Raw genomic sequence first — 17,986 nt, 5'->3', positions numbered from 1 at the left:
GTCACCCGTATGCCAGCGGCGTTTGGTGAGTTAGCGCCGAAGCTGAAAAAAAGTTTTTTTCAAAAAATCACAGCACACTTAGTTTTTAAGATTAAGAGTTCATTTTTGGCTCAGTTTTTTGTCATTGCCTGAAGTTTAGTATGCAACCATTAGAAATGAAAAAAAATATCATTATCATATATAAATATTGGAATATATGACAGCGAAAAAAAACTCTTATATAATTGTATACAAATCGCTGTAAGCAAAACGGTTAAAGCTAATGAGTTAATTTTTTTAGTTGTATTGTACACTAAATTGCGATGATTTTGGTATATAACAAATTTTAAAACGATCAAAGCAACACAGAGAAAAAATATTATCATAAAATGATGCATGAATTAAATAACGCGGACGTAAAAAAATGTTTTTTCAAAAATTCACCATAAATCGAAATATTGTGCTAGAGACTTCCCGTTTGGTGAAAAATGAAGCTAATTGATTGAATATTACTAGACTGTAAGTGTTTTAGCTTACAATTGCAGTTTACGACCATTTCGGTCGAGTTAAAGTTGACCGAAAGTCGAATTTTTTCTATTTATCGTGATTTATATGGAAATATTTCAAAACCGATAAAAGCTAAAACCATGAGTTATTTTTTGTTGTATTGTACATGAAATTGCACACATTTTCATATATAAAACTTTATGTAACGACTAATATAAAGCGGTGCAAATATTACGACAACGAGACGAAAGAATTTCTGAGATGTTCGGCCGAGTTACCGCACAGACATAAGGAAAATGTTTTTTTAAAAAAATCACCATAAATCGAAATATTGTGCTAGAGACTTCCAATTTATTGCAAAATGAAGTTAAACGATTTAATATTACTAGAATGTAAGAGTTTTAGCTTACAATTGCCTTTTTTGACCATTTCGGTCGAGTTAAAGTTGACCGAAGGTTGAAATTTTGGCAGTTATCGTGATTTATGTGAAAATATTTCAAAACTGATAAAAGCTACAACCATGACTATTTTCTGTTGTATTCTACATGAAATTGCGCACATTTTCATATATAAAAGTTTATGTAAAGACTAATGTAAAACGATGCAAACATTACGACAACATGAAAGAATTTCTGAGATGTTCGGCCGAGTTAACTCACGCAGACGTAAGGAAAAAAAATTTTTTTTTCAGAAATTCACCATAAATCGAAATATTGTGCTAGAGACTTCCAGTTTGTTGCAAAATGAAGGTACATGATTGAATATTACTAGAATGTAAGAGTTTTAGCTTATAATTGCGTTTTTTTACCATTTTGGTCGAATTAAATTTGACAGAAGGTTGAAATTTTGGCAGTTATCGTGATTTATATGAAAATATTTCAAAACTGATAAAAGCTACAACCATGAGTTATTTTCTGTTGTATTCTACATGAAATTGCACACATTTCCATATATAAAACTTTATGTAACGACTAATATAAAACAGTGCAAACATTACGACAACGTGATTTAAAGAATTTCTGGCGCGGCGTAAGGAAAAAGTTTTTTTTCAGAAATTCACCATAAATCGAAATATTGTGCTAGAGACTTCCAATTGGTTGCAAAATGAAGGTAAATGATGGAATATTACTAGATCGTAAGAGTTTTAGCTTAAAATTGCGTTTTTTTACCATTTCGGTCGAGTCAAAGTTGACTGAAGGTTGAAATTTTGGCAGTTATCGTGGTTTATATGAAAATATTTCCAAACTGATAAAAGCTACAACCATGGGTTGTATTTTGCTGTATTGTACATGAAATTGCGCACATTTTCATATATAAAACTTTATGTAACGGCTAATATAGAACAGTGCAAAAATTACGACAAAATGACGAAAGAATTTATGAAATTTTCTGCTGAGTTACTGCCCGTGCGTAAGAAAAATAAAAAAAAAAAAAAATTCACCATAAATCGAAATATTGTGCTAGAGACTTCCAATTTGTTGCAAAATGAAGGTACGTGATTGAATATTACTAGAATGTAAGAGTTTTAGCTTACAATTGCGTTTTTCGACCATTTCGGTCGAGTCAAAGTTGACCGAAGGTTGAAATTTTTTGTAGTCGACGTACGGTACGTCCACTCGGCACCCAACAGACAATTTTAGTCGACGTATGATACGTCCAATAGGCGTTTAAGGGTTAATGAATTTAGTCAGTATTAATATTATTTTTACCTTCAAACTCAAGTCTCTTGTCATGGGTGGGAGCATTACAATGCAATTAGGATTTCTTGTCTTCTACCCAATCCTTTTTTTTTTACCCTATCAAGGTTTATTTTTTAGTGACAACCCCTACGCAACATTGAATACAATTTTGAATGCTTTTAGAACTTGAAGCTGATTTGGTTAAGCGAAGTAAAATTCTAATGTCAAGTTTTGAAAACATCTTATAAAGATGATATTCAAGGCCACATTGCTGTATTCATAAAAATTTCTTAAGGCCACACTTTCCAGATGCAACTGGATAAGATTTATTCTGGTATACAAATTAACCCTTTAACGCCGACTGGACGTATTTTACGTCGACAAAAGTCTGTCGGGTGCCGAGTGGACGTAAAATACGTCAACTACAAAAAGTTTTTTTAAATATTTGCGGAAAAATACTTATAGGCCTCGTTTTCGAAAAAATTTTAAATCACGCCTTGAGGGATGCTGGGAGTTCACGGATCACTCTGTTGTTTTGTTTACAAGCATGACCCAGCTGCACATGCGCAAATTTCTTTCTTCCCAAAAGAAAGCATCAGCTAACTCTGCTGAAAATCTCAGAAATTCTTTAGTCACTGTTGTAATTTTTGCACCGTTTTCTATTAGCCTTTACATATAGTTTTATATATGAAAATGTTTGCAATTTCATGTAGAATATAACAAAAAATAACTCATGGTTGTAGCTTTCATCAATTTTGACATATTTTCATATAAATCATGATAAGTACCAAAATTTCAACCTTCGGTCAACTTTGACTCGACCGAAATGGTCGAAAAATGCAATTGTAAGCTCAACTCTTACATTCTAGTAATATTCAATCATTTACCTTCATTTTGCAACAAACGAGAAGTCTCTAGACAATATTTCGACTTATGGTGAATTTTTGGAAAAACTTTTTTACGTCTGCACGTTACGAATTCATGCATCATTTTGTGATAATATTTTCTCTGTGTTGCTTTGATCATTTTACAATTTGTTATATACCAAAATCATCCCAATTTAGTGTACGTTGTTTTACAATTTGTTATATACCAAAATCATCGCAATTTAGTGTACAATACAACGAAAAAAAAATAACTCCTTAGCTTTAACCGTTTTGCTCACAGCACGGTTTGTATACAATTATATATGAAATTTTTTTTTTGCGCTGTCATATATTCCAGTATTTATATATGATAATGATATTTTTTTTCATTTCTGATGGTTGCATACTAAACTTCAGGCAATGAGAAAAAAGGTAGCCAAAAATGAACTCTTAATCTTAAAAACCAAGCGTGTTGTGATTTTTTGAAAAAACTTTCCGCTTCAGCGCTAACTCTCAAACCCCGTCGGCATACGGCAGACAATTTTGTAAATAGAGGCTCGGCGTTTAAGGGTTAACTAAATTATATATACAAGGATATATTCAAAATAACACATTGTTCTTCCTTGTAATTAAGTTTTACAAATCACTTACCAAGCTGAATTGAAATTACTTTGTATGTGGATGACCGAAGTAAATGTATGTTTCACTGCCTGAGGCCCATGACATACCAACACCTATATCATACCAAACATATTCTCAACACTGTCATCCCAAAAGTAGATACTTAGGCTTTCCCAGTAAAGTAGGGGAATGGCTGTAATGCAGTTTTTAAAGGTGCCAGCCAGGTTGTGTGTGAAAATCTTCATTCATTGAGATATTGTTATAGTATTTACCAGTAGTAAAGGATATCATGCATCAATTTTAACCAAAACATCCATTCTGTGACCTTTTACATACATATTGCCCTTTTTAACATCAATAAAAAATAAATTTTCTACTCTCCCCATATTAAATATGTACATAAATGAAATTAATATGGTACTGTACAATGCCCATGTAACAAACTTTCAGTGAATATGATTTTTATAAACAGTGTTGGCTTTGACAAAATTAATCTTTAGTTTTGATTATTACTGTCTTCAAAATATCTTCCACATTATGATCTTCATGTATTAAAACAAACACTATATACCCATCATTCAGGCAGTTTAAGGCTGGCTGTATGTGAAATATCTTGAAAATTGGAGGAGAATGTATGAAGTTATATATGTTTTGATATGCAGCTTGTCAAGTTGGAGCATCATGACCTGAACTAATACGTTGCAGTATTGCATGAATAAAGGTTTCAAGGCTTCTGAACTATCTTTTGCTTCAGCAGCTTGGTTGTTTTGTATCAGTGTGGAAATAGTGCCATCAAACAATTAATATTAATTTTCACAACATTATATTGTATGAACCAAATACAAATCAGATGCTTCAGTTTGTGGGAGTGGTTGTGGGAAATTTCAAGGTCATGTTACCATATGTGATAGCTGTTACAGTAAAGCCCCTGTATCATGGTCTCACGATTTGCGGACTCACCTGTTCGCGGATTTCTGTATGGAACATATATATGCATTATTTGCTGAAAATTCGCCCATTCGCTGTATTTTTCACTGAGAAATATTCACTAATTACTATATTTTCATGTCATTTTCGTGACAAAGTGCACTTTTTGTGATAAAGCTATTAAAATACTCAGGTACCCAGGTAGTGCTTGAGTTACGATAGTTCGCCTTACGATAATAATTAATATCGATACGACAGTATTTAGAAAATATTTTTAAATTTCCCGCCAGCGCAGGCAGGCATACAATCAGGCAGCGAGAGAGACTAAATTACGATAGACCACCTTCTTTTCCTCCATCTCTTTATCCATCTTCTAGATAAAAAGGTAAAAGAGAATGGTAGAAGTAATGTTAGTAACGTTATACTCTTGCATAAATGCGTACAGCCATAAACAACCGAACGAGAAACTTGTTGTTTTGCTTATAACCGAATCTGATAACAACAACCGTTTTGCTTGTGTTCCAACCATCATATGGTCATATACAATTACCGTAGTTACAGTACAAATGACGTTAAGTAGAATAGGACTGATATATTTTTACATTATGCCCTTATCCGTTATGGATAAAAGATCGGCAAGGAAATATACTGCTAAATTTAAGCTGCAAGTTGTAGCTGAGAAAACAATGTTCAAGCTGCTAATGCCTATAAATTATCGTGCAATGGTAACATGGATGAAACTCGGCCGTAATTAAAACTGGAGAGGAAGTATTTTAATCAAAACTACTTGGCATGAAAGAACACACATTACTGCTATTTTTATGCCGATAAACGACAAATGCGTAAAGCTTGTATTACGATGAAATCAAATGAAAACAGCTAACAGAATCTTGATTTTTTTACACAAAACAAACATGCCCCCAAACAGCCAATGTCATCGATTACGAAAAAAATAGCAAAAGTAATTTCACGAGACGTATTTGTTATATTTCAACTTAAAAATGCTTAATATAATGAAAAATAACCTTGCCCCATATAAATAAATTATCTAGAGACTCATTTATGCCAACTAGAAGCAAGAAAAGCGCTCTGAACTGAGTTAAACATGGCAAAATAAACTTACCGCGTAATCGATTTCCAAACCAAAACATTGAACGCTATGATTGCAATTTATAATACAAAAGCAATATAATTTATACAATATTGTTGGATACAGTGAATTAAAGCATAACATTTTAAAAGATCCATGGAAAAGATGCATATTCAGTATGTTGATGCTTGTATAATATAATATTATGTGAATATAGGGTAGAGTATAATGTAGGCTTAGGCTATCGTATATGTATAGCATATACCACAGTGTAGGCCAAGCTAATTCTTGTTTGTTATTCAATTTCTCTTTGTATTGAATTATCATAAATCACTCTGCATGAACCTCCAGAATTAGCTGATATTGATATTAGTAATTACTATACTGTGTAAGTTTAGAGTATACTTTATTGTGCAGGCTGGGCTACCGTATTTGTATACATGGTACTGAATACCCTAGTGCAGGATAGGCTATGTTCGAGATACATTTTTTCCAACAAACGATGGTTTTTTTGGAACCTAACCCCATCGTAAGTAGGCTAATACCTGGATAAGCATTTTTAGTTTTTTTTTTTTTTTTTGTGTTTGAATTATCAAAATGGGCAGTTCTAAGTGTTTTTAGGAGGGTTCTAAGTATTTGCAGAATTTAGCTATTTGCGGGGGCGTGTGGTATACATCCCCCGCGAATACTGGGAGTTTACTGTATTAGCAGTCTTTAGGGTTTTTCCAATTTCGTCATTTAAAACAGCCTTTAAAAAGTAGGATGTTATCATTTATTTTTATCAGAGTGATAAACATTTTAAACACAAATTTTTAATTATTTTATAACTTGAAAAATTTATGCAAAAAGAACTTGAATTACTTTGTTGCCCCAGAGCTTGAATTTTAAGCCTAAATCCAATAAAAATTAAACCAGATGATATTTGCATACAAGCCCCTATTCCACTCCTGTGAGACTTGTGCTCATTGGCTCAAGTAGATGTGAGACTTGTGCTCATTGGCTCAAGTAGATGTGAGACTTGTGTTCATTGGCTCAAGTAGATGTGAGACTTGTGCTCATTGGCTCAAGTAGATGCATTCATGATTTCCTTTACAGCTATTTAGTTCTTTTTTTAATCTTACTTCATTAATGTGTAGTGTTTTTAACTGTTAAATTTTATTGTTTCTTTCTCCTTTCCCCTTTATTTCTTGTCTTATCACATTAATCTGTATTTTATTTAACATACATTAAAGATGGAAGTGATATATGTAGCAGGGGAGATACATTGGTCAATCATTTATTAGGCAGTAGTAGAAATATTGAACAAAATGTGGTTTACATTTTGTTTTAAATAAATGTTGACCTCTCAGTAGAATGTTGATTTCTCGATATAATGAGTCTAATTTTTTATTGTTTTACTTGTAGAGGATAATTCTAATGCTGACTGGACTGTCCGTCATGGGAGATCAGCTGCTCTTTTCTCAGCACTAAAGTCTGCCCCATCAAAGGTCTTAGATGTAGCAACAGTTGACCAGATATCTTCGACATTGTTGTCATACTTGTCATCAGACAGAGTTGCACTTGTAGAAAATGGTATGGCTGGTGTAGGTTTTTTCATGTGCCATCAGCTTGCAAAAGGGGAGGGAGTGCCTCCTCCACTTGCTCATCAGTTTGCAAAAGTAAGTATAGTATTACCTTGTTACCATTGGTTACCATTCTTGAAAATCACACTACTTCAGAATATTTTAATACAATAGAAAATACTTTGTAGTAAGACTGTAATCCTATGATTGAAGCAAGAGTGGACATGAAATTCAAGCCCAAAGTTGTTTCTTACATAATTACAAATGACATAGTTTGATGGTAACATACTAGATATTCTTAGAATTCTTAGACCTTTTTCTTTTAAAACTTCAAACAGGTCATATGAAATATAGTGAGGAATGTCTTTTTTTTCAAGTAATTGTTTTCTTCAGTAAAACAGGGAATTTGCACTTTATTTTTCCTTTCAGCTCATTAATCACAGTGCAAATGAAGTAAAGCAAGCAATGTGCCGAGCGTGTCAGTTTTCTGCTGAAACTTTATCAAAATCTAATGGCAGCCAGCTCCCTCCTGAAATAGCAAGGCTAGTTCTTCCCATGTTGGTCAATGGCACAAAGGAGAAGAACCAAGTAGTTAGATCATCAGCTGAAATGGCTCTCATTGCTATCTTACTGCTTAAAGAGGGAGATCAAGGATTACAGGTATGAGTACATTCAAATGCAGGGAATGGTTTTGTGATTATTTTAATCTGTTAACAGTGCTTTTAGAAAATATATTTCAATAATTTAAAAACTGCATATTGATTAAAACTGTAGACCTAACATGATATAGCCATTTCTGTTAAGTAGGCAGTATATGTAACTTGAAAATAGATGTTAACAATAACACCTTCCTCTAAGTTCAAATCCCCAGGTGGAAATGAAGTTTTCATAATAAAACTAATATTGTAATACTTACCTGAATTAGCCCTGGTCACTGAGCAGCCCGAACTATATCGCCATAAAATTTACCCACAAAGTGGGTAATTAACTGTCAGCGTTACCAACACTACAGGTAAAATCTTGTCAATTGAGTTACCTGAGGTACCATTGACAACGCTGCTGCAAATACCAGCCGACAGAGGCTGACATCCCCAATTGAGTCACTCACTATCAAAAATTTAAGTGGGGAGGAGGGTGGCAATCATTCAGGTGTTCAGTTTAGTATTACAATATTAGTTTTATTATGAAAACTTCATATTGCAATACACTCCCTGAACACCTGAATTAGCCCGATTAACAAAATTTTAATGGAGGTGGGATCAATCTAATTCAACCCAACCTGTCAATGGAGATTAAGCAGGTAACTCATTATCAACCTACTATGTGTAAATGTGTGTGTCCTCACTTAGTTGTCCAACTTGGTAGGTGAGGATGATTGTAGAGAGAGTACCCTGACGTCAGTCTCGTGTCTAAGGTACCCTAAATCAGAAGTGCCTCCCAAATGGTATTCTATACCTCTCATGAATGGAGGGGAAAATTCAAACCTCCCATGTGGCTATTCAGCCTCTCGTGTCTGGAGGAGAAGTTGAGTGTGCAGGACCTTCGAGTTCTCTTCTGCTTGCTGACGCAGATGGCTGTGCAGAAGTTGAAGATATTCCAACGTGACCATCAGGATCTGCCTAACCTTAAAGACCTAAAAACAAAACAATATGCTTAATATGAACCCTGACCAAAGAAAATAAGCTTAATATGAACCCTGACCAACAGAGGATCTTAAGTTCATTTAGACTACCACTAACTACCTAAACTCCTAGTACCCTAACACTACAAGGTAACTATAATATTGAGTTGGCCACAACAAAAGGACCCAGCGAGTAACCTTTTCTGAAGAAAACTGAATATTCTTAAGGTAGAACGTCGTGAAAACTGACACCGACTTCCAAGATTGCCAACACTGAAAAATTCCTCAAAGCTGAAGAAGTAGCCATCCCCCTAATACTATGCGCCCTTGGACGTGAAGAAGAATTCGAAGGTTCCGAAAGCGATGAAGAACCCTCCGACGCTTGAGTAATAACCTCTCGCAAGAAGAAAGTAACTGCATTTTTGGAAATGGGACGAGATGAATATTTAGGGTAAACAAATAGGTTCTCGGACGAGGCAAAAGTTTCTCGGTACATGACAAATAAGCTCTGAGAGCTCTAACCGGACACAGCAGCATTTCGGATGTGTCACCTCCTACAAAGTCATCCAACAATGAAACTTTAAACAATCTAGGAGGAGGATTCATTTCAGATTCAGACTTCGCAACGAATTCTGGCAAGTGAGAAAGAAAGATATCCTGTCCCGAAACAGATACCATTCTAGCCACTGCTTGAATCTCACCAACTCTTCTTGCTGTAGCCAGAGCAACTAAGAATAATACCTTGGTTACTTCTCTTAAGGATAATGACTCCAAGGGTTCGAAAGATGAAGAGCTCAACAGCCTCAAAACAGCCGCTAAATCCCACGAGGGGGCTCGAAGCGGAAAAACTGGACGTTCTTTTCTTAAAGATCTTAATAGATCGTGCAAAATTCTACCAGTTGAAAGCTCAGGCCAGTGAGGTCTGAATGTGGTATTGAGCATCGACCTATATCCAGCAGTTGTAGAATATGACAAGTTCTTTTCCTTCCTTAAAAGCAAGAGGAAATCTGCCACTTTCGCAACCGATGGATGTGAAATGCTATGCCCTTCTTTCCGGCACCAACTACAGTACATAGCCCACCCAGTCTGGTATAGTTTCCTAGTTAATCTTCTCAGACAGAAAGACAGTTGGCGAGCCATTGCCTTAGAGAGTCCTGAATGACAGGCTGTCTTGAGAAGGTCTTCCTCTCTGGAAGGAATACTGGGACCTACGTCAACATGTCCAGAAGGTCTGGAAACCTAGGTCTTCGGGGCCAGAAGGGGCTTATCAAAGTCATCTGAGTGTTGGTACTGTTCTTGAGTTTGATCAGTACCTGTTGAATAAACCCGAAAAGAGGGAATGCATACACTTTAAGGTTGTCCCAGGAGTGCAGTATTGCATCTGTCCCGCACGACATGGGGTCCACTACTAGGGAGAAGTAGACTGGAAGACGGAAATTCAATCTTGTGATGAAGAGATCCACTGTTGCTGGCCACCTCCTCAACAGATGTTATACTTCTTCCTGAACCAGAGTCCATTAGCCTTTGAGAACTTCCTGCGAACGACTCAACGTGTCTGCTAGAACATTGAGCTTCCCCAACACGAATTGAGGGATCAGAGAAACCCTGCGGTCCTCGCACCAACGAAGAACTCTCTGTGCTACGTTGTTTAAGACTTGCAATCTTGTTCCTCCTTCTTTCTTCAGATACGACGCAGCCGTAACGTTGTTGCAAAAGAGAGCTACTACCTTGTTGTTTACTTGCTCCGAGAAGCAACTTAGAGCCTCTTCTACTGCTCTCAAATCCTGGAAATTATGGACTCCTCTCAATCCAGATCCCTCCAAGGCCTCTGGCCTGAGATTCCTCCAGGGTCGCACCCCAACCCTGATCTGGGGCATCTGTGTACAGATGACCGTCTGGAAGAGGGGAGTCCAATCTTACACCGATGGTCAGATGGTGTTCTTCTGACCACCACCGAAGATTGTCAAGGCAAGAATCGTCCCAGACCACAACTGCGTTCTCTTCCCGAAAGTCCCAGCGATTCCTGAGACACACCTGCAGAGAACGCATCCGGAGACAAGACCCTGGAACTAGTAGTGAGAGGGAGGACATTCACTGGTTAGGCCCTGTCCGACAGGAATACCTCCAGTTGACCTAGAACAGCAAGAATCCGTTCCTCTGTTGGGAAAACCTTCAAAAGACACATCTGAATCACCATCCCCAAATAAGTTTTTACTTGAGCTGGAATTAGAGAGCTTTTGTCCAGACTGATCCGAATTCCTAAGGTCTGACATAGGTTCAGTAAAAAATCCCTTGCCTACAACACTCCGTTCACAGACGAAGCCTGAACCAACCAATTGTCGAGGTGTCTCCTCATTCGAAATCCCTGGCGATGCATTATGTCCAAAATAGGAGATATTACCCTTGTAAAAACCTGAGGTGCTCTGGTTAGACTGAAGCAGAGGACCTTGAACTGGATCGTTCCAGTTGGACCCAAGAAACAAAGGAACCTCTGAGATTCCTGATAAATCAGAACCTGCATCCTTGAGGTCCACTGAAACCATCCAGTCAACTCTGAACTGACTGCAGCACCGACTGCGAACTTTCCATGTGAAACTTCGTAGAAACTACCAGCTGTTTGAGACCCGAAAGATCCATAATGGGTCTCCAAGACCCTCCTGCTTTGGGAGCCACAAAGATCAGGCTGTAAAACCCCAGAGGAGGAGGAGCGGGCTCTACTGCTCCCTTCTTCAAAAGGGCTTGGATCTCTGCCGCTAAGGGTATCCCTTTGATGGAAGATGGGGAATAACTGGGAAGGCAAACTGGGGAGCTGGACAGAGTAGGAAGAGACTGAAACGGGACTCTGTACCCCTCCCTTAACACCTCCACTACCCAAATCTCTGTGTCCCACTCCTTCTAGATGTTCCAGAAAGGAGCAAGACAACCTCCCACAGGTACAGGTGAAGGGAATATCTCCTATTTTCAAAAACCCCTCTTGTAAGAAAAGGGTTTCGAAACCGAGGCAGGAGCTGAACCCTCGGAAGCAAAACGGACCTTCTTCGGCGATCTTATGGGGGACTTAGAACTTGATCGCTTAGTTGGAGATGACATCCTGGATCCTTTAGGTGATCTTGAACCCTGAGCCGCCACACAAATCATAGCCTGTTGTGACGCTACTGCTAACAACGACAACACGAAATTGACCATGGAGGAGATAACTTCCTCTCTAAAAAGACTTGCAAAGCACAAAAGGCATCCTCAACAGAACCCTCTGATGTATGTCTGGATAATAAGACAGCAGATGATTTAAAAAAGAAGTCCATTCTCTTCTTGCCAAAGAACATTTTACAGCCAGCCGAAGTGTTAGCCTGGTATGCCAACCCCATTGAAACCGAAGTGATGAGGTTGTCAAACAGTACAGGATCGGAGGGAGTATACCCATCCTGTTTGAGAAACCCCATCAACCCAGACAACATCCACATAGTGTGGAACAAGGCCTCAGACTGGCTGCGAAAGGTGTACACCAGAATACAAGCCTCACGAGATGTAACCGCTACCAAACGATTCGACGAAGGAACCCGAGAGAGAAGAGCCTCAACAGATTCATTGAGTGGAACTCTGATACTGGCTGAAGGGTTACCCGCTACCCTATAGAACCCCTTCCGATTAGGAATTAAGGTTGAATCCTGTCTACCTGACTTGATAAGAGAAGCTAACCTAGATTCCGCCTCCCTCCAACGTCTGCTCGACTCTGCCAAACCAGACCAGTTTACTTGATGTTTGGGAGACTACTGGTTTTGTTGCATACAGCAATTCAAACATTGCCTGGTTTGGTTGTGTAGGTCCTCAGGAGCCTTGGACTGCAGATAGAGAGAATGGATAAAGTCTACCATGTGCTTATACTTGTTTTCATTTGCTGGAGAAAAATCTATCTCTGGTACTGGCTCCTCTTCTTCAGACTGGTCCGACCAAACTGGAACAGGTAAAGAGACAGGCTGACCTGCTGCAAGAGCTGCACCCGATAACTCGGAACTCTCGCTACACCTGGATGCGTGAGACCAACACCTGACAAACCTGACCCCATCATACCTGAGCCAACCATACCCAGTTGCGAAAATCCTGTATCAACTAAAGCTGATGCCAAAACTCCTGAGCCAGTCGCATTCAGCTGCGTAAACCCCGCACCACCCAGCGACGATGACGTAACACCTGGGCGGACCACGCCTAGGCGACAAGTGGCCACTCCTGGGAGCGGAGAGGCTGCAACACCCGATACACCCAACCCCGGATGAACCAACACCGCACCAGGATGGGTATCCAGAGCTGAAGTCACACTGATTAAGGGAGAGGGAGGAAGAACTCCCTGATAACCCGGAACCAAAGTCGAACCCACATTGAACACCTTAGAAGGAGGAACAGAAATAGCTGCAGGAGAAGTTGAGAAAGAAGTAGAAGAAGGAGAGAAAAAGGAAGAAGCTACACTCGGAGTAACCACCGGAGCACCCACCACCGATGTTTGACAGGTGGAAAACATACCAACTGGTCCCGTACTGAAAGGTGTTCCTAAGGAGAAGCTACGAGCTGCGGAACCAATGGGGACCGAAGAAAGAAATTTACCAGCTACCCTAGTGAAAGGAGGGGCTGAGGACACCATCGGTACTGATACATTCAACAATGGCGCAGACAAAACGCTGACTGTCATAGCATCCGCAAGAACCGAGGTGGACACATTACGTCTTAAACCCAGTAAAGGATGAATATACTGAGTTGCGGAAGACTCTGCAACCACCTGTGAAGAATCTAGACCAGAAGCCTGAGAAACTACAGGACCCGTGTAAGGTGTTAAAGAGGACAGCCCTGCCAAAGGTACACCTTCCCTCAATTCCGAAGAGAGAGAGGGAGCTGCCAAAGCTCCAACATTACCGGGTCGAACCAATGAAAATTCTTTGCTCTGCCGAGTTAATGGCAAAGAAACAAGATGAACAAAAGAACACTCCGAAGAGTGACCCGATAAAGAAGATTGTTTAAGGACATTGGAAGAAGGCTTAGAAGAAATTGGGGAAAAGGAAAACTCAGAAGCAGCAAAAGAGGCCATAGTTTTTAGAGAAAGAAAATAGACTGACTCTGTCCCCCCTCGATAATCTTGATAGACATCATTAGCAAACTCAGGAAAATTCTTCAAGACGTGATTGTGAATACTGGAAAACCCAAAATTGAAGCATTGCCTAACTAGTAATTTATAACCCTGTGACAAACCCAACAAAGCTGCATTATATTGAACCAAATTGAAAACCTGATCACCAGAATTACCACCACCGCAAGACGAACCAAACTTATCCCCCAAAGGAAAAGGAACCTTAGAAGACGAAGGAGCGCTCTCCAGCACTTCAGAACCCGACAAAACCCGAAACCACATCCAAACGACCAACCACGGATTTAGAAACTTTCTGTTGTAAAGAACTCGAAGCAGGAAATAAAACCGAAGATGGATCCAAGGACGAAGCCATCACACTAAACACTCCAGCCGAACCCGAACAAGCCTGCACCTTCCACTTCTTTTCCTGAACACTTCCTAACCTATTATCCCTACTCGCCTTGAGTCTTACCTAACTCTACATCAACCTCTGAACTTACACCTTGTGAGGGGAGGGGGAATCTGCTGCCAACACTGCTTGTTCCGTGGTGGGGGGGCCGACAGAACCTACCTTCAAGGCTTGTGGTTCTCCATGACCCCCAGCACCCATTAGGGCTGGTTCTGGAACAGGCAGGGGGACTAAAAAGGAACGATTAGAATTAAGTATGCTACTACTACCACTATCTCTATTTTCAGTTAGCTTACTCATCAGACTAGAAAATAGGCTAGACATACTAGATGGTAACCTATCCTGTAACTTCTTGAATAACTCGGACTCTAAACCTTCCTTTTCTCCTGAGGCTAAGGATTTTCTGTGTTCCATATTTTCTGTGTTCTATATAATCCTCCATTTGATTTACTGACCAAGAGCTACACTCGTCACATCTCTGACTGATACTACACTGAACCTTCCTACATAAGACACAAACAGAATGTCAGTCGTGTTTGAGGGTACTCATCCTACTCTTGCAGGACATGCAGAACCGATGAGCGGCAGTATCTCCAGCACTTGGAGGCTCGGTCATCGAAGTTGTAGACATAGTGGAAGCTGCGGCGCTAGCAGACAGCAATGTCTTTTTGTCTGATTTATCCATCTCGAGTCCAAAGTACCGATCCAAAGTCAAAGCCGGGAGAGAAGTTCCAAAACCAATCAATAAAGCGGAAATCCAGGAGAAAAAGCGTTGCAAACAGTCTAAAATTGTAATCCTTTATCCAAAATCTTTAAATGGGGATCAGGCTAAATGACCAAAAGTTTGCCTGATGTGGGACACATCCACACAGCACGGCGAACTAATAACAATTGGGGATGTCTGCCTCTATCGGCTGGTATTTGCAGCAGCGTTGTCAACGGTACCTCAGGTAACTCATTTGACAAGATTTTACCTGTAGCGTTGGTAACGCTGACAGTTAATTACCCGCTTTGTGCGTAAAATTTATGGGGATATAGTTTGGGCTGGTCAGTGACTAGGGCTAAATCAGTGACCAGGGCTAATTCAGGTGTTCAGGGAGTGTATTGCAATAGGAATCTTAAGCATAGCTGTTTATTTTTTAAGGACTGCTGAGGATTAGTGAGATTGATTTGAATGTGAATATTCTTACTATTGATTTATTTTTTTAAAGAAAGTTTATTTATTTTTTTTTTTTGGGGGGAAGCCAGACAAGACTTTTTTAAATTAATTTTTTGTCTCCCTCTGTGTAGCCAATGTTGAATGCTCTGGATGGTAGTCCAAGAGATGTCTTGAAAGAGGTAATTAACAAAAATCTGCGGCGAGCAACATACATACCAGTAACACCCACAGAAATGGATACCACACTACTTACCTGATCAGATGGCCTTCTTCAAGATGCAAGATCACGCTGGTGCTCCAAACTTCACCTGGCCTTTATTTGGGAAGGCAGTGATGTTTATTTGTTGAAATTTTTCATGTTTTCTTCAGTGTATTTTGATTTTTTATATGACTCTTATTTGTTGACTTTTTTATACAAACCTCATTTTTTTCTTGTATATTAAAATGGGACACAAAACTAGTGCCTGTCACTTGGGTTATTCTCACTACACAGTGTGCTCTTTTTACATGTCAGGGTTTATTCAGTCCAACTGCTCATTCACAGATGACAAATGTAGTCATCATCTAATTTCTGAAAAATTATGTAGACATTTGTGCCTATACAGTGTACCAGCATTTGAAGTTCATTCTTGCCTTGTGCTTATGAAGCAGTGCAGTATTTAAAATTATTGTAATTTTTGTTTTATTTGTTCTGATTTTTTGTATTGGTTGAGCAGGTTTTGTTGTTTCCAGTCTTGTCTCTCTTATGTTATAAATTATATACAGTGTTATTCATTCATAATTTTAATATTTAAAAATTTGGTTTAAAGCTTTTGAATATTTTGGTTGTTTTACACAAAGGAGGCAACTAAGCAAGTAAATAAGGTCTCATCATTTGATCTGCTTAATTCATTTTAAGGCAAGCAACCTTAGCTTGGAAACAGGATCACCGCTGTTTATATAGACCAAAAAATGGTTGGGCAAAAACTCACATTTGTTGAAAAAGTGCCTGTTTTTTGGCATTTTTGTGGAAAGAACGCAAGAATTAAATTTCTGTGAAGATAATGTTGACTCATAACCCAATATTTAAATTGAATAGAAAAGCAGAGGTGGCTAATTTACTGAGGAGTTAATGAATTTTATAATATTATTGCAGTATTTTTTGTGAATAATAAGTAGTTGACATAAATTCTGCAAGATTTTTTAAGGTGATTGGAAATGGGCTCTGATAACCGTGTGCTTTTCCTAATAAAGTGTATATGAAAGATATTGCATTAATAACAGTAATAAAGGATAACTGATACCAAAGTCTTACATTATTTACAGATCATGAAGACTTTAGAAAATAAGAATAACTATGATTATGAAGTGAGATCAGTGAAGAGCTAAGTATTGCAAATAAACCTTAATGTATTTGAGTATGCTATATTTGTGTTAATTTGTACGTCTATTCCATACCAAAAATGTGTGTAGTGATCTTCGTAACAGTATTTTCCATACACATGAATTTTGCAATAGTTTACTAGGGTAACATCTATTGTACATTTGTATATTTAATTCTGCATTGAAACATAGGTATTGCTTCTACTTTAAGATATGGTAAATAATTGGATTACAGAAAATGTAAAGGGAAAAAATTAGGGGAAGTCTGTGGTGTTTGAGAGAAATATATGAATGAATTAACTGAAGGCAGGGTTTCTTGTTATTGAAATGCTAAAATCATTTTTGCATTTGGGGAATATTCATCCTTATCCTAATGAATACAGATACAGAGATTATATTTTATGTAATTTACAATTTACAAGGAGAAATTTTTTGATCTTTTTCTACAGATGACTTTTGTACTGTCTCCTTACATTTTCCAATATAACTATAAAGGCAAAAATTACAGGCAAGGGTTTAAACTCTTCTGCCTTTGTATTTGAGTACCTCGTGAGTTGTTATGGCCAATGGATGTCTAAGGAAGTGATTGCGTTTCCTTTTAGCAACCAAACAGGGTAAAACTCCCATCCCTTGAGAAATGGTTAAATGGAGAGAGAGAGAGAAATTGTGTACTCCATATTAGATACAATCTTTTTTTGCAATATCATAACTAAATAAACAGATTTATTTATGTGTACAATAGTTTTATTTTAGTCATCCTGAGGAAAAAGTCCAGTGGAAAGATGGGAAGCCAAGGGTGGAATGTGAATTTGTTGAGCAAGTTCTCCTTTATGAAAGTGAAATGTGAATAAAGGAAATAGGTTGAAGGTGGTAAGAAAATTTTGCGTAGTAATTTGGGCCTAAGAACTGGAAAGATGAGATTATGAAATACACAGTCCTGAGGCTGGCACAGGTGAAAGGATGAATCACTGTTGCATAATTGTTACGTGGAAAGAATTGACTGATAGAAGACAAGTGCATGTAGAAAGAATTGACTGACAGATGACGAAGTGTATGTAGAAAGAATTGACTGATAGATGACAAGTTTATAT

At 38.1% G+C, this 17,986-nt stretch overlaps 1 protein-coding gene across 1 annotated transcript in view; it reads left to right on the top strand.

The window, feature by feature from the left end:
- The window catches only part of LOC136843979 (stalled ribosome sensor GCN1), a 194,685-nt gene extending 177,056 nt beyond the window's left edge, over positions 1-17,629 (top strand). Inside the window, exons 42-44 of the mRNA XM_067112996.1 lie at positions 7,074-7,327; positions 7,661-7,891; positions 15,665-17,629. Coding sequence (XP_066969097.1) covers positions 7,074-7,327; positions 7,661-7,891; positions 15,665-15,790 — 611 coding nt within the window. The 3' untranslated portion in view covers positions 15,791-17,629. The remainder of the gene's footprint in view (positions 1-7,073; positions 7,328-7,660; positions 7,892-15,664) is intronic.
- Positions 17,630-17,986: the final 357 nt, after the last annotated feature.

This window comes from Macrobrachium rosenbergii, chromosome 12 (assembly GCF_040412425.1).
Source record: "Macrobrachium rosenbergii isolate ZJJX-2024 chromosome 12, ASM4041242v1, whole genome shotgun sequence".
NCBI lineage: Eukaryota > Metazoa > Arthropoda > Malacostraca > Decapoda > Palaemonidae > Macrobrachium > Macrobrachium rosenbergii.
Note: the sequence above shows the minus strand (reverse complement) of the source record. Positions and strands in the feature narration are given on the sequence as shown.